Here is a 21,744-nt window from a genome sequence, read left to right as displayed (position 1 = left end):
TTTCTTCCTTCTCCTTTTCTTCCTCTTTCTCCTTCCCCCCGTTCTTTTTGATACTGGGAATTGCACCCTGGGTCTGGCACATACTGGGCAAGCGCTCTAGTACTGAGCTACATCCCTAGTCCTTTTTATTTTATTTTTATCTTGGGATGGGGTCTTGCTAAATTGCAGAGGCTGCCTTCAACTTTGCAATCCTCCTGCCTCAGCCTCCCAAGTAGCTGGGATTACAGGCATGTACCACCACACCCAGTATGCACGTTTCTTATAATCGCAGTCCTTTCAACACTTTCAGTGACGCCACTTGGTCATCTCTTTTATAAATATGTTACTTGGGAGCAAAGGTTCAGGACCAATTCTCTCATCTTTCCACTCTCTGTTCTTGTGTAATTTAAAAATGTTATTATCCATGTGTTGAATGAAATGGAAAAGCACCATAATTATCAAACCTGAGTTCTGCTGTTATTGTTGATGGCAGGAGACCCTGCAGCTTAGGTGTCTGAATCTCTTAATTGTAAACGTGGGTCCTTGAGACAACTGTTGTGTATATGTGGCCCACAATTCTTTCATGTGCCCCCGCACATTTTGTTGAAGTCAGGGTGCCTATGAATGAATGTGAGAAGGAATATTAACTGTACACTTTTACCTGTAGTACAGAGTGTGTCACCCATAGTGTGTAACCATTGGCAGTGTTTAATGAGTGTGGACAGGAGCACAAACTGAGCCTGCGTGGCACTTCTCTAGGTATAATGTTTGTCCACTAGCCATATCAGGGACCATCAGCCTGTTGGCCGTGTTTCCTGTAAAGGAGGGAGGATGGAGAGAACTCTTTAGAATGAACAGTTTATAAAGCAAACTATTAACCTTTAAAGGGCTCCTGATTTTTGGAGGAAAAAAAGTTCAAAACTGTCAGCTACCACTTTCTCTGCAACGTGCAACCCAGAAAAGATTTTCAACTCCAGAAGAGATTTCTGAAGGATGAGAGGAGAGTCTTTGTGAAAGAAAAACAAAGACTTCTGTGACCCAGGCCCAGGAACCTGCCTTGGTGATCTTCTAAAAAGGAAAAACAGGGGTCTCTGGCCCCCAAGAAACCCACCTTCAGACTTCTGAATGTCCAACCCCCCTTGCAGACCAGGGGCACTCTGGACGCGACCTCTTGGGGTAATCCCCTCCAGCCACAGCGCTGCCCGGGAACAAAAGATCCTCGTCTAGACGCCGCCATAAAGCGCCCCCCCCAACCCCCACCCCGCGCCTCTAAACCCAGATTCATTTCGCTCTTAACGACCCAGTCTGGCCTGTGTTAAAAAACGCTTCCGCCCTAAATAGTAAACAAACCCGAAGTGGACCATCTTAGCTCTCCCAACACACCCCAGACCCCCACCCCATCATCTCCTTGCCCCACATTTTCCCTCTTTTTCACTATCCTTTCTCAGCTCCCAGCTCCCCCCTGCCCAAGTAAATAAACCCGAGGCCGAGTTCAAAGTTTCCCGGAGCTAAGGAGGAATGTTGGTTGTAAAAATCCAAGTTTATAGCGCACGTGGGAGTTTACAAGGGTATTAAGTGGTGTGGGCTGACAGAGAACTCTGGGCCCCTTCCCCTCCCACTATGGGCTTTGGGGGTGCAGAGGAGCCAGAGGCACTCAAAGGGAGATGTGGGTTTGGGGGTAGCCTTGGGTTTGGGGTTTCTTTGTCACTCAGACACTTAGGGTGGTGGGGAATGGCAATGCAAGGGTCCCTTAGAAGAAGACTGACAACCCCCATTAAGCACCTCTGAGAGCATGGATTCTAAGCCTCCCAGATGGAGAAGCTGAGGAGCCTTGTTTGGGGGAAAGCAAAAAAAAGGGTAGACCAGGGTCTGAAAGGTGAACAGAGCTGGGGTTACTTGCAGTCAGTCCTCACTAAGAGAAAAGAAACAACCTTGGGCTAATTTCTTGAGTGGCCTGAGTGGACAGAGAGTACTTTTTTCATTAGGGCAAAGAAGAACTTTGAACTTCAAGGGAGTCAAGGGCACCACCCCTTCTCCCCCCACCCCTCCTCTCTCTGGAATCTGTAGGGCAATTCCTTTCGGGACTAATATTCCCTGAAGAGGGCAGCCCCTGGGGTTTCCTGTGCCCCAAGGCTAAATAATGCAGTTTGCTAAATCCTGCCTGCTTGGGGCAGGCCAGAACTCTGTGCACGCGACTACACTCTTTATTATTCATATAAACCTTTGGAAAAGGCAACGCCTGGGAAGTTTTTATAACTTTGTTTGGCATAAAAGTTTTACAAGATTCCCCCTCCCTTAAAAAAAAAAACTTAAAAGTTTTGGTCCTGCCATAGCCTGGCATCTAAGATCTTTGAGAGTGGAAGAGATGGAAAGGACTCTGGGACTCCATTGTCTGGGTGTGTGTGTGGGGGGGGGGAGCTGTCTTTCTTTGCTGAAGGCAAAAAGGCTTGAAGGTCGGGGACAGTCCTTCCAAAGGCCCACCTTGGACCTGCCTTTGGGGGCTGCCAGCAAACAGAGGCTGCAGGACTTCAGGAAAGTCCTGTTCACTATGCTCTTAAGATACAACCTTATAGACCTCCAAAGTTTGGATAATGTCCCCAGGACAAAAGACTCCCCACCACACCCTCTTATTGTCCTCCAGACACCATTCTGTCCCTCAACCCTGCCACACACACAGCCCTGCTCATGTCCCCCATAAACCACTGCACAAAGCAGAGAAGACCCATAACCTTGACTCAAACTGCTGCTTAGGGATGGTCTTTTCACATAATCTTGCATCCCTGCTGCCTGTGAAATTAAAAAAAAAAAAAAAGGTTAGAAGAAAGACAGTACCCAAAATGCCCAGAAACTCTTGCCCAGGGGTTGCAGTTGTTGCAAGACTAAAGAGGACAGAAGTCCATTAGGGTTGCCGTCCAGAACCACAGAGAACAAAGATACCCATGTGGGGACAAGGCCTGGGGCTGCCAAGCCTAAGAATAACTCCTTGGACCTGACCCACACCTGTAACAGGCAACCTCCTCCTTCATTTCTCTCCAGCCTTGAGGGCACCAATTGGGCTCAACTTTGGGCCATTTTAATGTTCAGCTCTGAAAGTCAGGACAAAAACAGCAGGCCTGCTGAACAAAGCTCCTTTGGGGTGATGGAAATTAAAATACCTTACCCCCAGAACCTGGCACTTCAGGGAACCATCAGGCATTAGTGGGGACGTGCCTCAGAGCCAGCTTTTCCTTTCCTCTAATGGCGACTGCTGAGGCCTGGCTGCTGGTCGCTGGCTGGCCGTCCTACACTTCGCCTTGTGAGAAGCCGAGCTGAGGCTGAAGACGGGAGAAGGTCAACTCCAAGCCTGAGTAGCTGTGCTGGGGAGGCGTGCAACTGAGCCTAGTGTTTTCACCCCAACTGAGCCCAGCACACCAGAGAAAAATAAGAAAGCCTAGGAAAGAAAGTCAAGAAAGGAAAAGAAAGAATTGAGGAGGAAAGAAAAGAACAAAAAAGAAACTGTATAATGAAGAAAGAAGAAAAAGAGAAATGGTGAAATAAGGAAGACAACATATTAAGAGAGAGAATGGATCAGAAAAAGAGAAAAGAAAAAGGAATTGCAGAAAACAGGAAACGAAAAACAGAAAAGGAAGCAAGTAAAGAAAAAAAGAGGAGGATGGAAAAAAAGAAAGACAGAATGAACAAATCAAAGAAAGTACTAAAAAAGAAAAAGAGAAAGAAATCAAGATCTTGAAAATGGAACTTAACCCCGAGAAGGAGGATCGGGTTTTTCTCCGGAGCAAACCCGCCCAACCACAGTCCTTACACTGGCTGGAAACCTGACCTACTGGGGCAACCTAGAAACAAACCATTAAAGTGGGGACCGGGGCCTTCCCCCCAAGATATCCTCCCATCCAGCTCCTCCTCCCAAAGCTTCTCTTGGCGGTATTTGCAGTCTGGTTTCGATTCAGGAAGCAAAGTTAAATAACTGGTTGGCTTCGGCAAGACAGAAGCAGCCCGGCTGGTGCGGGTTATCAGACTCCAGGATTCAAGGTTCTCAGGGAGCACTTTGGGTAAAAGTGAATATTTGTGGCTGTGTAGAGTCAATTAAGTGCAAGTTGGACATGTGTGTAGATGCTAAAGTCCACAGCATCTGGGTGCAAGTGTGTACAACATCCAGATGTGAGAGGGATTTGGCTGGCTGGGCCCGCCGGCCTGGCTGTGAGATCCGAAGTAGACCGAAGGCCCCTTTAATTGTCCTCAGCCTCTTACCTCCGTACCTGTCTGAAAACTGTTTTTCTGGACCTCCGAACATGCCACATTTTGCCTGGAATTTCCTGGCCCTCGATTCAGCTGGGGCAGAGCCTGGTGCTAAGTGAAGAAAAGTCAACCTTTCCTTCAAGATTTGGGAAGAGAATGATTTATCTCAGCCTCCAAAACAAGTGGAAAAACCCTGCAATCTCTGGTGTGATTTTATTTTCTGTTTCGCTTGAAGATATTTCTGTACACACATTTTATTTTTATTATTTTATCCCAACGGAAGAGACACCTTTCCTTTTTCATTTCATCTCTAAAATTTCCCAGATGACTTCCTTAAACACTTGGGGAAACAGACAATTTTCACTGGAGAAATCATGGTGCTTCTGGGGTGACCTGAGGGCTACGGCCCAGAAAACAGCCGAATTTCCTTTCTGTCCGTTGAGTACGACACTTTCTTCTGCTTTTAATGGGGACCCCTCATGCCTCAGCCCTTGGCCTGCTATGTGGAACCACTGGATCCTCCTGGAGCATGCCAGGAGCTCTGGAAACCCTCCTTGTCTCCCTTACTCAGAAACCCTCAGCCGGCAGGAGGCCCAGGCCCGTCCTTGCTGCCCCTTCAGAGTCTGGGTACCAGGCACGAAGAGCAAAAGATGCCAGGGCTTCTGGGGCGGGTGAGATTTGTCCAGAACATGCAGAGCCTGAGCCCCAACTCTGGCCTGCAGCCATGGATATTTGGGTCCCCAAGCTGAGGTAAGAAGAATCCCAGAGTCAGTCTTAGGTGCAGGTCTCTCCGCAATCTCGGGAAGTTGGAGAGTGGCTTAATAAGAATTGGTACAGGGGTGACACAGACTTCTCCTAAGCCCCAATCCAGTTGCCAAGGGTGCAGGCTGAGAGTCTTGGTCCTGTGAGCAGAGCTGGTGGGCACCTGGCAGTAGTGGCAGGCGGGGTGACTGTGGTGGCCAGCATGCCTTTGAACGCCAGGCCCAGACAATAGGATGGAAACTGCCTTTGCTCATGGCCTCGGGAAAGACGGAGCCCAAGGGGGCAGGGCTGGGAACCAGACCAGGCTGGACTTCTTTGGAGCCACACAAATACTCTTTTCGCCTGGCCCACTCTTTCTTACTTCTTTCTTCCTTTTACCTTCACTGAGGTAGAATCCCAAAGTCTGCAAAAACCCAACAAGTTATTCAAGTCTGTGACTGTCCGAGCAAGAGCGGGCTCTTGTTTAACGGCTCTGGGTTTTCGTTTATCTTGAGTAATTAGAGGCAAACATTTGTCCCACCGGGGGTCCCACTTAAGCTGATGAATTTGATTTCTTTTTCCATTAATGGGCCGTGTTTATCATACTTCTAATTATTTCAACTTTAAACACTATCCGTTCTTGTGAGGAGGTGGGAGGCTTTCTCCCAAGGGTATTATTTCCATTAATAATAGCAAGGATTCTGAAGCAACTCTATCCCTTCCCCTGGCTGAGGTAGGTGGTAGATTTGGGATGGGGGTCAGGCTGGTAAGGGGGAGAGAGACTGGAGGCCCAGTGATTTTGTTCCTCTCCTGCCGGCTCTTCAGCTTTTGCCTGGGGACTTGTTTTTGAGAATTTATCTCTTTCACCCTCTTCTGGGACTCCTACCATCCCCTCCCAGGCTGGGCTTGGATTCATCTTGGAGGCTCTTCCCTCATCACCTTCCATCAGTCCCAGCCTGGCCTGGGTAGGGGATCGGAGAGAGAGTGCTGCTCCAGCCCTCAGCCACTAACACAGAGAAAAAGGCCAGAAAAATCTTAGGTAGCTAGGCAGCACCTGGTCAGGGGGAAAGGGACCATTAGACTCCAAAACAGGGGACAAGGGCAGGGGATTGGGAAAACAAACTCCAGGGACAGACAAACCAGGCAGGAAAATAAAGGAGACATGAAAGAGGGGGGAGGGAACCCCCCAAAGCCATATAATTCTCAATTGCTTTGGTCTTTAATTTCATCGTCCCATAAATGAGGAAATATCAGTTCCCATACTAAATTTTTATCCTCAGCTGATAAATATGACGGGAAATTTTCGTTGGGTCCTCGTAAAAGGGAACGGTTTCGATCAAACTGGTGGGGAAAGACTTATGCAGATAATACAAACAGAGTGGCCATAAAGTCTGGGCTGTTTCCCCGGGGATGGGCGGTGGGACAAATGGCTCCCTGGATTGACTACTGCCCAGGCTGTCCCAAGTCTGGTCTGGGGCCTAAACAGCCTAACCTTGCCCGGGACAACCCCCATGCTGAGGCCAGGCGACCCCTGCAAATGAAAACACAAAACTAATTTCAAATCTCCCCTGTCTGTTCTGCAAGCAAGTCACACACTCCATATCTCCTTCCAATTTTCTGGGGGTTCAGGGACCCCTGCGCCTTGTCTTTCAGTCCGTGGGTGAGGGAATTCAGCAGATTTTTTTCCACAGTCCTCTTCTGGCCGCGCTGGCTTGGGCCTCCCTAGAAGCGGTCCAGCCTCCTTACTCGACCACGCCAGGGCGCTCGGCGTTAGGGTCCTTTCCCGGCTTGGCTTCAGCACTTCGGAAAGTCGAAACCCCAGGCTCTGTCCAGAGAAAAATGCGGGGCTACCGGAAAGACAAGTTATTCTCCTGATTCCGTTTCCTGAGGAAGGGGTGGAGAGTTTTGTTCGCTTTGGGAGAAAAGCGATGGAGAAACGGAAAGAACTATTTGAAACATGTATTTCCCTTTTTTTCCTTCCCTTTATTAAACAATAACAACAATAACAAAAACAGACCGGCCTCACTTCTCCTTTAAAAAAAAATAAAAATGCTTCCAGCCCAATGGCTCTGGGTCGGATTTGGTTACGTCCGATGTCCTCATTTTTCGTGTTGATATGCGACTCCCCGAATCCGATCAAAGTCCCTGCAGGTTCGGTCTTTTTCTTCAGAAATATTCCCTGTTTTAGTAGGGACAAGTTCAAGCGGAAAGCAAGGGTCGCTAGTGCCTGGAGCAAAGCGGCCGAACCAGCTCCAAGGCCAAAGTCCTGAGATAGTGACCCAGGAGCTGCCCGCCCAGCCAGGCCCGGGCCACAGCTCCGGGGTGAGGGATCGGGGACCTCGGGTCCTGGGCTTCTCCCTCCAGGGATCCCTACATCCACTAGGAACCTCCTTTCTCCAGCAGCCCTAAGGTGACCGTGACCCCCTCCCTGACCCACCCCAGACACTGGAGATTTCCAGGCAACTCCCACAGGGAACTTGCAACTCGACCAACCTCCCAGACGGTCGGTCCCCGAACTCCCAGACCCAAAAGGCCAAGCCCGAGAAAGCAGAGCACAGGCAGCTGAAACTTTAGTCCTGTTTGGGATTCTTTAACTTTCTCTTTCTCTGCCCGCAGGAGCACCCTTCACCTCCCAACTCCCCTCCAACCCCCCAAAAAACTTCATCCTGCTCCCACCCCAAGAGAAGATTGGGTGGGGGCTGAGAAAAGGAAAAGGGGAGGTGAAGAGAAGGGAAGAAGTACCTGAATCGTGTCTTGACCTTTTAATTTGAATTTGTTTTGAGCCCCGTTGCCTCTCTCTCCCACTTTCCCTCATTTCCCCCCTCTCCTCCCTCCTCTCCCCAGGAGTTACCGGCTGGTTCCCGGGTAAACAAACCCCACTCTACCCAGAACGCCCCCATCTCCCTCCACCCCCCCCACCGCCCCTGCCGCCTGGGGGGCGCTTCCTTTGTTCGCGGGGAAGGGCTCCAGTGCCCCTACCCCGAGGCAGCTGCTAGGTGGCGCTGTTACTCCATGCTGAGCGCTCCGCCTGCCGACAACTTGACCCCGCTGACGTCACGGCCGTCTGAATCATCAAGGCCATTTTCAAATCCCATTGGTCTAGCCGTCACATGGTGAGGACCGAATGCGCGGATAATTATGGAGCTGATATTTCCCCCCCCTCCCCTTCTTTTTCCTCCCGCCCCTCCAACCGCCCCCCCTTCCCGGATGGGGGAAAAAAAAGATGTCAGCTCCTCCGCTGTAGTATTGCTCCTTAAAAACCCCTCTCTCTGAAAATGACATGCCCTCGCAATGTAACTCCGAACTCGTACGCGGAGCCCTTGGCTGCGCCGGGCGGAGGAGAGCGCTATAGCCGGAGCGCAGGCATGTATATGCAATCTGGGAGTGACTTCAACTGCGGGGTGATGAGAGGCTGCGGGCTCGCGCCCTCGCTCTCCAAAAGGGACGAGGGCGGCAGTCCCAACCTCGCCCTCAACACCTACCCGTCCTACCTCTCTCAGCTGGACTCCTGGGGCGACCCCAAAGCCGCCTACCGCCTGGAACAACCTGTTGGCAGGCCGCTGTCCTCTTGCTCCTACCCACCTAGTGTCAAGGAGGAGAATGTCTGCTGCATGTACAGCGCAGAGAAGCGGGCGAAAAGTGGCCCCGAGGCAGCTCTCTACTCCCACCCCCTGCCGGAGTCCTGCCTCGGGGAACACGAGGTGCCCGTCCCCAGCTACTACCGCGCCAGCCCGAGCTACTCGGCGCTGGACAAGACGCCCCACTGCGCCGGGGCCAACGACTTCGAAGCCCCTTTCGAGCAGCGGGCCAGTCTTAACCCGCGCGCCGAACATCTGGAATCGCCTCAGCTCGGGGGCAAAGTGAGTTTCCCTGAGACCCCCAAGTCCGACAGCCAGACCCCTAGCCCCAATGAGATCAAGACCGAGCAGAGCCTGGCGGGCCCCAAAAGCAGCCCCTCGGAGAGCGAAAAGGAGCGGGCCAAGACTGCGGACTCCAGCCCAGATACCTCGGATAACGAAGCGAAAGGTAAGGCCGCCTGGGCCGCGGGCCGGGCTGGGACGCTCTGGCACTTGGTCTTCGTGACCAGGACAGGGGCAGGGGGGAGGGTTGGGCTGAGGCCTCGAAAACCGGAGGTCCTGGGAAGGCGACCACGGTTTGCGACTGATGTCTGCAGGGCGCCAGGCTGGTAGCGCGTCATTAGCTGGGAAGGTAAGCGGCGATGTGGAGGTGCCGGGCCAGCCCGGGCCATGGGTGCTAAGGCGGGGCGGTGCGCACCACAGGCAGCCTGCAGGCGCCCTGTGCTGCCCAGTACGGATGATGGCTCCTGGGCGCGTGCTGGTTTTGGTTTGCTTTCTCAACACTGGTGTCCTGGGGGTGGGGGGCTGATTGTGCCCCACTTAGGTCAAAAGCTCACAAAAAGCTTAAAATGGCGATCATAGGCCAGGAAGTGGGAAGGCTTTTGAGATGAGGGATTTCTCTTTACTGCGTTTTCCCAGTTGAAAATTGTTTCCTGCGAAACGCGTTTTGCTGTTTGTGGGTTTGAGATGTACATAGGGTTTGGGCTTCTTGGGTTTTTGGCTTGTCTGGCCCCGGGGCCTTAGACTGGAGGGCTGAAGCCGGAAGAGGTGGAGGTGAAGGGCTGCCCGCCACATCTCTCCCTCTCCTCCAGATGCTTGGCTAGGAGATGGCGTTGAAACAGGGCATTTGGAATGTTTTAAGTTTTTCTTTTTGGTTGTTGTTGGTGGTGGTGGTTTCCTCCTTTAAATTTTTTTCTTTTCCTTTTTTTTTTTTTTTTGGTTTTGTTTTCCTAGCTAAATTACATTTTCCCCATTGGTTTTCAAAAGCAGCTTACAAATGAGTGGTTGGAAAATTCTGTGTGCGTGGCAAGCGGTTTTCTCCTGAAAGGGAGTGTGGCTTTGGTTGGATTTCATTGTGACTTTGGTTAGAGAGAGAAAGCCTAGCTAGAGTTCAAGCTCAGGGTTCAAGATTCATTTCTGCTCTAGGAACTGGGGACCTTTAGGATCTTTCTCTGACACCTGGGGAAAGAATGTGGAGGAAACACATAAGCAGGGGAGGGAGGCTGAGGGTAATGACTTTCCCTGAAAAGTTGGAGCAAAAAGCATCGGAAAAGGCCCAACGGGGAGGAATAAACCTGCTTCCTATGACACTGGCTACTGGCAGCAGTATATAAGAAGGGCTCATTGGGTGTAAAGGTAGATGAAATATTGAGAGTGGAGCAGACTGGGGGGGGGGCTGGATCTTGTGGTGCTTTGTATATGGAAGCGACGCACACACGCATGCCTGACGGCGACTTGTGTCACACTCACACACCCCTCTGACATGTTCCTCACACACTCACTCATGCCCGCTCACATAGATATCTGCACTCTTTTTTCAGGAATGGGTAGAACCTCACTCTCTTTGGTCAGCTTTACAAAGGTGGCCTTGGCAAATGAGTCCACAGAGATCCTGGCCAGAAGATGACCACTGGTGTGTTTGTGAGGATAAGAGGGAGAGTGAGGCAGCTACACACATGAAACCTTCCTTGTGGTACATATGCATTGTGAAGGTCTAATTTTATACACTCTCCACAGACACTGAGCTTGATTGGGACACAGATTTATGGTAGAAAAAGTTGTATCCTAGCCCCACCAAAAGCAAAGTCAAGGTTAACAAATCCATCTCCCAACTCAAATTGCACCCATCCCTATAAGCTCCTCTTTCTCTCCTGCTATCCACACCACAACCTAAACCCTCCTATTCCAACTAATCCCCTTAGCCTGTACTCTGCCTGTGCTCTTCTTGTCTCCCTCCCTTTTTGGTGTCTCCATCAGGCCAGAGGCAAAGACAGGTTGTGGCTGAACTTCCCCATTTATAATTTCTCTCCTCCCCCCCAAACCCAACACCAATAAGAAAAATAAACAAGACAGGGTTATATGCATAGAGCCTGTACACAATTTGGCAGGATGGGGCAGGTGCAAAGGATGGAGAATAATCAAAAGACATCGATATTTTTATACTGCAGTTTCCAGTGTGCATCCTTCTGGTATTTTCTGGCTCCCTTAGTACTCCCTTCCCACTCCCAATCAAGATAAGATCCTGGAACCTGGCAGCTTCCTTTGGCATAAGGAGGAGAGAGAGAGCACAGAACCATAGCAGACTTATTTGCTGGGTGCCTCCTCTTAGGTCTTTGGACTACATTTTTTCCTTAATAAATGGCCAAATTCCCTTCTGCTGCTTTAAGAGCAAGGCTGGTCCATTTCAGAAAGAATGTGTGCCAGGGAGAGAAGCTGTTAATAAGATAATAGGAAATACACACTACACTACAGTATCTCCTCATATAAGTGGACATGTGTACATTCCTATGTGTACATATGAATATGCAAATGTGTATCTCTGCAGGTATACATGTATATTTGCAAGCATATGTACCTATCTACACCCAGATTGGGCAGGAAATTTTTAGTAGGCTAAAATATCTCGGGATTCCTCTCTTCCTTGACTTTAGGTCCTCTGGCCAGGGAATATGTCTGAGGACCCCTAGGCCTGCCACAAAGTTGTTGCCCCTGACCTTCACTATTCCAACAAGCTTCCCTGCTTCAGCTACACACACCTAGGGGAAATGGCCAGGAGAGAAAGAGATGGCAACAGGGAGATCTAATAGAGCACAGTCACTCTATGGCAACTCAGGTGGGAGTTAGAGCTGGGAGCCTGGTGCAGGGACAATGCAGTGGCCTCTGGCTGCAGAGGCTGGAACAAAGTCCCTCCACTGAGTTGAAAGGCCAAAGCTCTTTGGAAATTGACTCTGGGCTCTGGGGTGGACTCTGCACTTGGGTCTGGGGCCTGGAAAATACTCTTCAGTTTGGTTGGAATTTTCCAGAGCTGGAGAAGAACAGAGTTGAGGGAGGCCCTGGAGAGGCTTAAAGGAACCCACCAGGGTGAGCAAGCTGAGAAAAGTGAGAATACTCAGGATCTGATAGATTAATGTGGACTTGGGTGATTTAGATTAAATGAATGTTTGAAAGGCAAGAACCTGCACCCTTTTTTCCCTGTAAGTCTAGACCCAAAGAAATTCTAAAAGTCTTGTCCCCAAGAGGATCCCACTGGCTAGGCCTGTGGGGTGAGAGCAGCTCCCCTCTGCTCCCTCAATCGCCCCAACAGCAGGCTGGCAAAGGCTGCAGCCCTGCTGGGAGGATTTGCATCTTCGAGGGATACTTATGTAAATAATGTTATTTTTAACAGAGGAGATAAAGGCAGAAAACACCACAGGAAATTGGCTGACAGCAAAGAGCGGAAGGAAGAAGAGGTGCCCCTATACTAAACACCAGACGCTGGAATTGGAGAAAGAATTTCTGTTCAATATGTATTTGACGCGAGAGCGCCGCCTGGAGATTAGCAAGACCATTAACCTTACAGACAGACAAGTCAAAATCTGGTTTCAAAATCGCAGAATGAAACTCAAGAAAATGAACCGAGAGAATCGGATCCGGGAACTGACCTCCAATTTTAATTTCACCTGAGTGCGCGGTCTCCCCTCCCCCTCCCTCCTCCTTCCTTTCCCCGCCCCTCCTCCCTTTGTGCCTGGTGATATTTTTTTTTTTTCCTCCCTGAGTATAAATGCAACGCGCCTGCAAAAAAGGCAAAGACCTCAGACTCTCCTTCCAAGGGACCTATGGTTCGTGCTGCGAGGATGCTTCTACCTAAAGCATGAGAAATGGGGTGCTTGGGTGTGGGGTGTGGTGTATGCCCTCATAGATGGGGGTGGGAGTGTGACTGGTGTGTGTGTCAGCCCCTCACTCACCCACTCACACACTCACACACAGCATTCTGTTCTCTGTGCAAAATTAAGATCGAATCCACCCAATTGTAGGCGAAGAAAAGAAAAATAATCAAACAGAGAGGGTCTGTAATCTCGCAGAGCACAGTCAGTCAGAATCGCTTCTTCCTTGCTGCATTTCCTCCTTAGAATAATAGACGTTTTGGAAAGTTCGGCTAGTGTTTGTGTGTCTGTCGTAGCACCCAGCGTCTCCACCAAACCCTCTCTGTGTCTTTACCTCCCAATCGCTCTAAGAATCTGCTTGAAGTCTTGTATTTGTACTGCTTTCTGCTTTTCTCCCACCCCTCCCAGCACCCCATGTCCCCTATCCACTAACATCTCAGAAATTCCATGCAGAGGAACAAAAAAAAAAATTAAAAATAGAACATAGCAAAGCAAAGGCAGAATGACCCCCCCCCAAAAAAAATTGCCCTGTCCCTGTCTGGGAGTTGTGTTATTTAAAGATATTCTGTATGTTGTATCTTTTGCATGTAGCTTCCTTAATGGAGAAAAAAATCCTAATAAATTTCCGGAATCATAAGCTTCAAATGGGTGGTTTTTTTGTTTTTAGTATTTTTTAGCAACACCCCCTCCCCCAAAGAAGCTGTGTGTGTGGATGTGTGTGTTTTGTGTTTGACTCATCTCCTAGAGCCTTTCTAGAACGTCTCTTGGCGGGTTTAATGTAAGTGAGAGACCATAACGTTGATTTAAATATTATCCAGGTGACCACAATAAGTCAAGGTCATAAAACAGTAATGTCAGGACGGTCTTGGTGCGCGCGAGAGGTGGATTTTATGATCTGCAAATATAATGTGGTGCTGCAGTAAAAGATGCATTTAAAGGTGACTGGAGGAGGGAAAGAGGCAGAGAGCAAACTGCAATCTTGAGGAGCAGACGGATCTGATTGCCTGGGGTGCTGGGCTGGGCGCACCCCACCACTGCTGGGGGGCACCCCAAGAGCCCCCTACCCATCCAAAGAGAGGAATAAACTTAACCGCCGAGGGGCATGAGGAGCTCAGCCCCCCACACACACACAGACACATCGACAGCAGCTAACAGAAACGCCGGCAGCAGCAGGAGGAGGAAGCAGCGACAAGGTAAGAGAAGCGGTTTCTTGTTCTTCTCTTGGCGGCGGAGTGGGGACTAGCAGCGTCCCCAGGTGCTTGGCGTGCAGTGGGCAAGCCGGGAAGAAGGTGTTTCAGGCATCCGTGCTTGCTAAGAGCCCAGGCTTGCCTGGTGGGCACTGGCAGCGGAGGGCAGCAGCCTTGAGCTCCCTCTCTTCCCCTCCCCGGCCCATTGCTATGGGGTTCGGTGGTTAAAGGGGTAAATTGGTGGTTTTGGCTTCTTTATCTTTGTGGGCACTTAGAGTCGTCTCGAGGTTCACGCACTGGTCTAGGTGTCTCTCAGTCTGGTGGTCTGTTGGAGGGAGGAGGGAGAGGTAGAGTAGGTTGGAGCTTGAAGCTTAGGTTTTCCTGCTTTTTGCTGGTGTGGGTGTGAGCCTTGCCCAGGCTCTTGGTCCTTACACTCCCTGCCTGTAGGGCTTTGCCAGGCAAGTGGTCTGATTGGAAGTGGCTTCAGAGCACAGGCGCTGTGGTACAATTCATGTTCACCAGGAAGCCTAAACTGAGCTGGAAGAGGGAAAAGATCACAGAGTGTAGGAGAGTACAGGAGAGCCAGATGGACAAGACAGAGGACCCAGCTCAAGAGTGGAAGGAGGATCCAGCTTCCCTCAGGGCCAGGGCCAGATGCAGGGAAATAGCTCCACTGCGGTGCTGGGGGTGGGGCAGGGATTTGGCGGCTAGCGGTCCCATTTCACCAGAGTTTCCCTTAGTGATTGCTTAGACCAGAAACTGATGAAGGCAGACTCCCTACCCACCCAGCCACACAAAATCTTCTCTCTAGTCCTTAGGGAGGTTGTGGGGGCGGAAAGGGGGACGGGGCTGAATTTCTTCCTTCCCCAACCCCCTTCCCTTCTCCTCCGGATAGATGCAAAGCTGAATCTCCCGCCCTGCTTGCTCAGCTGATCTGTGGCTTAGGTAGTTTCATGTTGTTGGGATTGAGTTTTGAACTCGGCAACAAGAAACTGCCTGAGTTACATCAGTCGGTTTTCGTCGAGGGCCCCAACCCATCTCTCCTGCCCATTCTCTCCCCAGTGAGACTGCCCCACAGCCCCCTCCCAGATAGGGCAAAGTGGGTGCAAGCTGTGAATGGGACCGCAGAACCCTGCTTTATACTGTCCCCTCCCCAGTCTGTCCTAATCCCTGTGACTGAGGGAAAGGAGTTTTTCCTGCAGCTATTGTCTCCTGGGCCCAGCTGATGGAGACAGACAAAGAAGGTCCAGCCAATTCCAAGGAAATTCAGGAGTTTTGAGTTTGGCCTGGCGGGCCAGCTCAGTTGGACAGCAGGGTGGGGCAGAATCATTAGGGGAAGGAGGAAGGGTCTCTGGAACCTACCACTTCCAAAAGAGAAAATGCCTCTAGTTGGCTGGGGCTGGAGCTTCTCATTAGAAAAGCGAGGTGCCTGGAGGTTCTAAGAGTTGGGGAACTATGAACGACAGCCCAGCTGCCTCCTCTTCCCCTTCTATAGCTCCATCTCCAAGGGAAGAACATATATGGGGTGTTGGCAGGTTAGAAAAGCTACCAAGTCCAAGTAGAAACCCTCACAAACACCCTACTGGGAAATATCAGGGCAAAAACCTGGCTCTGGTCTGTCTAGAAGTCTCTGCCCATAGGCCTTGGTCTGTGTATCTGTGAGTCTGTGGCTGTCAGGCAGTTACCTATCTTTGCATTCCATGGAAATGTCTGGGTGAACACAAGCTGCCAGCGCCCACCATTACCATGTTGTTGGGAAGGTTGTTGGCTAATGCCAGTGGGAGGAGGGGAGGAGAATGGGGTAGGGGGAAATCTGAGTAATGAGAAACTTTGTAAAGCTTCCTCCACTCCTTTTGAAATGGGTTCCTCAGTTTTGGCCCTGGTTGCTAGAAAGAAGGGTCTCAAAAGAGGTTTCCTTGCCTTTGAAAAATGGGGGAGGGGTCAGAAAGAATGGGGAGATACACCCCGGTTCTCAGAGATACTGGATAAGGGAAGCCAAAAAGAGTTTGGATTGCTAGTTCTCTTACTTTGGAATAATAATGATTATTAAAACATAAACTTTCAAATAGGGGACAAAATCATGTCTCTGTAACAAAATATATACATAGAGTTCTATATTCTTCCAGTCATTTTGCTGAGGGGGGGCAGATATATGCACCCTTGCATGAATGTAGGTCTCTGTTTCTATCTCTCTGTCTCCTTTAGGCTCTCTCAAATCCCCTGTATTTATTTATACACATACTCGTTCAGTTTTTTCTTCTCTCTTACACAAAGAGATTTATTTTGAACCTCAAGGAAACTGGAGAAAATGGAAATAGAGCCTTTCCTTCCCCCCAACTGAATCGTCAGTCTATCTTCTATCCCTTTGTGAGAGAAAAAAAATCTTCCCTTGGAGGGATATACTCAAATCTCTATGGCTCCCAGGGAAATGGGGAGGTTTCCAGAGAGACAGGCCAGCTGGTGGGAGGCAAGCAAGGGACTCCCCTGGTTTGGGACCCTTTAGCAGCCTTTGAGTCTTTAGTCTGACCCAAGCACACAGCCGACTGGGGTAAGGGGAGTCCCAGGCTGGAGCAGGGTGCTCAAAAACGCTTGACTTGGAGATAGTGTCCCCTGATGGGCCGAAATTCACCAATGAACGACTTCTGTGATTTGGGTCCCTTTGCTCCCATTTCCATTTCAAAGCTAGTGGGCTTCTAAGGGGTGATCACAGAGCCAGGGGTCAATGGGTCCTCCTCCCTGGATCCCAAGAAATGGAGCAAGGTCTCATAGGGCCAAGGTGAGGGCCAGTCTGGTAATCAGAGTCCACCTCAGGGCCCTGGGACAGTGGATCATGGCTAAGGCGATGGTAATTATTTATTCGCTTCGCTGGAAGGGAGTCTTCAGAAGGAACAGCGTGAAGAGGAGGGAAAAATTATCTCTCTCGTCTGCGGATATTAAGATGGATTTTTATTTCTTAAAGGACCCTCCCCGCAGAGAGCGCATAAGCGTAAACTTAATATATGCTCCTCAGCCCAACTCTAGAAATCGCAATAAAAGTTAAAACCTCCCCTACTGGTTTTTTTTAATTATGATATGAGAAAGAGGAGCAGGATTTATAGAGCTGAACTCTCCGCGTGTGAGTGTTTGAGACTTGCGGGAGAAGGCGGAAAAGGCAAGAGCTCGCCAAGGAGAGCCTTGGTCTCTCAGCTATCTCGCCGGCTGCGGGGGCTCCGGCACAGCCTGACTGATCTCTGTGGCCTCCCTGAGACCTCGCCCCTGCCATCGGCCTTGCCTCCGCGCTCGCTTGGAGATGAAGGAAGCTCTTCTTGGGAACAGGTGAAGGGGGAGGCGGAAACCGGAGGCTGAGGCTACGGGTGGGAACGCCAGCTTTTCTCTGGCTTTGTGTGGGTCCCACTCGGGGGATGAGGTTTAAAGTCCTGGGCAGCGCCGCAGCCCAAGTGTAGCCCAGCTGGCGACTGGACTAGGAAGGGTGTCCGGGCAGGGTGCTAGAGTACCAACAAGGTGGATCGTGTGTGGACTTCGGCCGCAGACGGAGCAAAGTGGGCTCTAGGGCTGTGGTCAGCGGCGAGGCCGGCAACCGGATGTTGAGTCTGTAGGAAGGACCTTGAGGTCTGTTGCGTGTTTGGGCTGCCGGGGGCGGCGGCCCTGAGGGTGTGCAGCGTGCAGTGCTGGGGGCGCGGCGGTCAGTGTGGGCGAGGCAGCAGGCCCGGCACACCTCTGCGGCTTCTGGGCTGTGTCCTGGACATCTAAACGGAGGCCGACCAATGGTCAGAGCAGAAAAAATAAATGCAGTTAAAGGTCTTCCTTTTTTTCCATTTTCATAGAAGAGGTTCTTTCTTTTTTCTCTTTCGGAGATACCTGGATTTGGTCCAGAGCAGGTTGCCCGCGGGAGGGCCCCGCGAGCGGCAGCGCGTGAGGGAGGGAGAGAGGGAGGGAGGGCGAGATGGAGGGAGGGAGGGAAGGAGGGCGGGTGGCGACGGGCTGCGGTGGCCGGGGCTTTCCTCCCCCGGCGGCGGGAGGCTGCTGCCCTGCATCTGTGGCCATGGGGAGCCGAGGAGCAGGTAACGAAGGCGCTTCCCGAGGCGGGATTGGACCAAGCCAGAGGGACGGAGTCATCTGGGTCTCTTGCCTGAGGCCTTGGCGGGAGAGAAGGTAGGGAGATCGGCGCCCGCCAGGCCTGGCAAGGAGGCCTCGGGGAATGTTGAACCTGTATATTATTTCAGGCTCACACTCATGTTGTGAGTCTGTCCGTCTCGGGAGATGCGGTTTGTCTGACTGTCTGAGAAGTCCCAAACCCTAGGCTCTCCTTCTAAAGGCTGAGACAATTCGGGGGAAAATTAGTCGTCGGAATGCGCACTTTCATTCATTGGATTCTCTGCAACTCAGCAGGGCGGGTTACGGCGCCCCCAACTTGGAAGGGAGCTTTCCCCTGGTTTCTTGATGCGGAGTCCTCTTGCTCTCCCCGCCACGGGCTGAGTTTCTGGCTCCAGGTTCGTTGAGTCGCCCTGAGGTTTGAGGCTAGACAGCTCCCAGTCAGGCAGGGAGGGCGGGGGAGAGACCAGAGGCTCTAGCCCCTTAATTGTACTTCGGGCCGGTATTGTCTCTCCTTTCGCTACCTCGGCTTCCTCAGTCTGGGCTCCAAAGTCACTGCAAATTTCTTTGCGACACATACATCACACAAAAGATCAGGTAACAACGCGCTCAGGGCCACTGGGGTTCCAGGCAGAGGGCAGCCCTAGCTCTGGGGCGGCTCCCCCTCCAGCCACTCCCCAGGCTGGAAAACCAGAACGTGTTGGGGGAGCCGGAAATAGCCCCGTTTGCTGCGGAGCGGCAGGGCGGGGGCGTCAGCGGGAATGCAGGCCGGGCGGCAGGCCGTGGCGTTGAGAGGGCCACGTTCACAGGCCCTGGGGATTTCACTCCTGCTGGGCTTGGGGGCCTGACTCCGGGTGTGCAGGGATCCGAGATACCCACCTGGGGTGGGGGCAGGACGCGGGTCTCCTCGCGGCAGGCGAAGAGGACTCAGTTTCTGCTTCCAGCGCAGGCAGGCCTTAGCTAGGAGGAGTTGTGTGTGGGTGTGTTTTTCCCAACAAAGAAGAATCAGAAAAGAAGGGGGGAAAATAGAAGGGAACCCAGGAGGGGGCGGGGAGGGGAGAGGACAGCTGAGAGGTGAAATGAGCCCATTTCAGGGGGAGAAGGAAAATGAAAGCAAATGGAGCAAGGCCTTCGCCGCGCAGGGCTGGTGCTAAGGAGCGGTGAGCGGGCTCCCTGCCTGCCGCGGCTGGGATGGCCCACTGGGGGCATAGGGAAAAGCCTGTTTTAAATTTAATCCGAACTTGACGGTGTGGATTGAACCGGAGGGAATTTAAATCACTGAAAGGGAGCCGCGGGACAGGGGGGAGGGGATGACTCTAACCTGTCTGTCTGTCCTTCCCACGGTGCTAGCTTGATTGTGGTCTCAGCTGCCCAGGTTTGAGGTGATAGAGTAAGCGTGCCCCTCCCCCTTAAGGGACTCTCCTGTGCCCAGTGAAATCTTTGTGGGGGGGGGGAGAAGAATGTTAAGCAATCCAAGTGAATTCACAGAACTGCTAGCTAGAACTGGGTCCCCTCTACACACACCAACAGGGACTCTCAGCTGCCCCCAGGTCTCTCAAATTGCCCCAGCAGTGCTAAGGAAAATTGAAGGGAGTGGTGTGGGTGAGAGGGAGCCTTGAAATATGAATGGAAGATTCAGCAGGAGTAACTGAACCCCAGTAAGATAACCCCGTCCTTCTTGGTGCCCCCATATCCTTGTGCCCCCCACACCTGGGTTTAGGGGAAGTCTGAAAGCCTGCTTGAAAGTCCTGACCTGCCATCCTGTCTCCAAATATGGCAAAAAGGGGTTGCAACTCACAATGTAGTTGTGGAACCTGTCTTACTTGGGCCTACTGGACTTTAAGACTCCCAGGCTCTCCAAGGCCTCCCCACGGCTGCCTCTCTCTGAGAGGCATAGGGAAAATGGGACATTGGCCAGGAGGGCGCTGTGGGCAAGGCCTGCTTCCTGATCCACAGCTGTGCCTGTGACTTAGTGGGGAGGGTTGGAGTTCCTGCTCCCAAAAGCAAGGCAAGGCAACAATCTCCCTTGGTTTCCTGGGGGATTTAATGGGCAGCAAAGATCCCTGGATGGTGATCCTGACGCCTGACTGCTGTAGACTCCGCAGGGTAGGCAGGCCAGTGCTCAGGCAGCTCAAGAGTTGAAAAGAAGGCTGTGTTCAAAGGGGATAGGAAAGAAGGGGGCGTCTCTTTACAGCCACGATGTCCAGTTGAGGGGCTCTCCCAAAGAGCAGAAGTCCATAGGAGAGGATCTTTAAAGACTCTTTCCTGCAGGAAAGCTGGGGTTGGGGCAGAGAGGCCCTGTTGCCTGGCGAAAACGCAAAGGAGGAGCAGGCGTGAAAGCTCTTTCTCCTTCTGTTTCTTCGCTCCTTGACTAGAGCATGGCTCAGCCTCCAGTCGCCTGGGAGGCTGCCTGGGCCAATATGGGATTCTGTATTCCGGAGGCCTAGTGTACCCACCCGAGCTCGTCCCCCAGGAGGGGCAGGAGAAGAGGCCTCTTCCTCCTTTGTGTCCAGACAGAAGTGGCTGCTGCGCCCGGAGTCGGTCCCACTGCAAAGGCCCGGCAAGCAAGCAGCAAGCGGACTGCACAATGCCACGGCTGCTCCTTCAGCTCTCGCCCTGCCCTGTCCTGCCTGCCTGCCTGCCTGCTTATCACTGCCCTTCTTTGGGCTAGCTATCTGTATGCCTTCCTTTCCCTCCTCTCTTTTCAGCTTACTTTCCTTCCTTTCTTCTCCCCCACCTCTTTTCTTTTTATCCTAATCCTCTGTTTCCTTCTTTCCTTTCTTGGGCCTGGCGCCTTGTTTCAGTTGGTCTGTCTTAGGCTGTCTGGGTCTCAGTCTCTCTCAGGCTCTGTCCCCTGGTGTCCTCTTGGTCGCAGTCTGGCCCGGGGCCCCGCTGAAGGCTAAATGTCTCTGCTTATCGCTGCCAGCAGCCGCCCAAGAGCCAGGCCGGTCCCCAGCCACCAAGGGCTGGGGGAGGTGCTTACTGCACTGGGGATTTGGAGAAAGCCTCTGCAGAAGGACTGGAACCTTCCGTCTTTTCCTTGAACTAGTGAGGAAGATTTTTGATTGACAGCTAACCCGACTCCATCAAGGCCAAAGAGATTTTCTGTCTTGTTGTAATTTAGGTTTCCCAGCCAATCCAGATGGAGGGAGAAGACAGTAGGAGCTGAGGGGGACAAGGCTGCAGACCCCCGTTGCCTCTCCCCAGTCAGATTATTTCCCTCATGTCCTCTGTGCATTGAAATCCCAGCCCCGGTAGACCGAAATGGAAAGAACTGAAGATGGGGAGGAGAGGGGACTGGGGAGGGGACCTATGGAGCTGGGGTCCAAGCTTGGAGCTGCAGCTGTGCCCTCCCCCCAACTTTCCACGCCACCAAATACACCTAATACACTCTCCAGCCCTTCTATCACCCCAGAGGAGATAGAGCAATCCAGATACATGAGAAATCCAGCACTCACCCCCACCCCTGGCATTTGGTCCCCTCCTGGGGATAGAAGAGGGAAAGCAGGGCAAGCATGGATGGATCTGGGAAGCCTCCTTCCCTGCTGCCTTCAGAGCCAGCATCTCAGCCCCAGCTCCTGCCTATTTCCCCTTGAGCACACTGAGACTCTTCCCTCTGACCCTGAAATTGCACCCTTCCTTCAAATTCACTCTGCCCTGCCTAAGTGCACCACCTCTAGGGACAATCACCTGTCCTTCTCCTGCCCCCAGTCAATCTCCCTACCCCCCTCTTGCACACACACTGAGGGTTTTCTGATTGCCTAATGCCCTCCCCCTTACTAAACCACC

At 51.8% G+C, this 21,744-nt stretch overlaps 1 protein-coding gene and 2 long non-coding RNA genes across 3 annotated transcripts; 1 reads left to right on the top strand and 2 right to left on the bottom strand.

The window, feature by feature from the left end:
* Positions 1-872: 872 nt before the first annotated feature.
* Positions 873-2,746, bottom strand: LOC113189831 (uncharacterized). Its single transcript, XR_003301699.1, has 3 exons — positions 2,709-2,746; positions 1,091-1,177; positions 873-985 (listed from the first exon to the last, which is right to left on the bottom strand). It is a non-coding gene; the product is annotated as an uncharacterized LOC113189831 (long non-coding RNA).
* Positions 2,747-6,270: 3,524 nt separating this feature from the next.
* LOC113189734 (uncharacterized) lies at positions 6,271-8,534 on the bottom strand. The gene is made up of 3 exons (XR_003301686.2): positions 8,448-8,534; positions 7,936-8,055; positions 6,271-7,135 (listed from the first exon to the last, which is right to left on the bottom strand). It is a non-coding gene; the product is annotated as an uncharacterized LOC113189734 (long non-coding RNA).
* Hoxc10 (homeobox C10) lies at positions 8,133-13,313 on the top strand. The gene is made up of 2 exons (XM_026398628.2): positions 8,133-8,982; positions 12,199-13,313. The coding sequence occupies exons 1-2, from the start codon at positions 8,232-8,234 to the stop codon at positions 12,474-12,476; spliced, it is 1,029 nt and encodes a 342-aa protein (XP_026254413.1). The 5' UTR covers positions 8,133-8,231; the 3' UTR covers positions 12,477-13,313.
* Positions 13,314-21,744: the final 8,431 nt, after the last annotated feature.

Source organism: Urocitellus parryii, chromosome 5 (assembly GCF_045843805.1).
Source record: "Urocitellus parryii isolate mUroPar1 chromosome 5, mUroPar1.hap1, whole genome shotgun sequence".
NCBI classification, from domain to species: domain Eukaryota; kingdom Metazoa; phylum Chordata; class Mammalia; order Rodentia; family Sciuridae; genus Urocitellus; species Urocitellus parryii.
Note: the sequence above shows the minus strand (reverse complement) of the source record. Positions and strands in the feature narration are given on the sequence as shown.

Coding starts and splice junctions, on each gene's coding strand:
- Hoxc10 (XM_026398628.2), top strand. CDS start 8,232: ATGACATGCCCTCGCAATGTAACTCCGAACTCGTACGCGGAGCCCTTG. Junction 8,983..12,198: donor CTCGGATAACGAAGCGAAAG/GTAAGGCCGCCT, acceptor TATTTTTAACAG/AGGAGATAAAGGCAGAAAAC.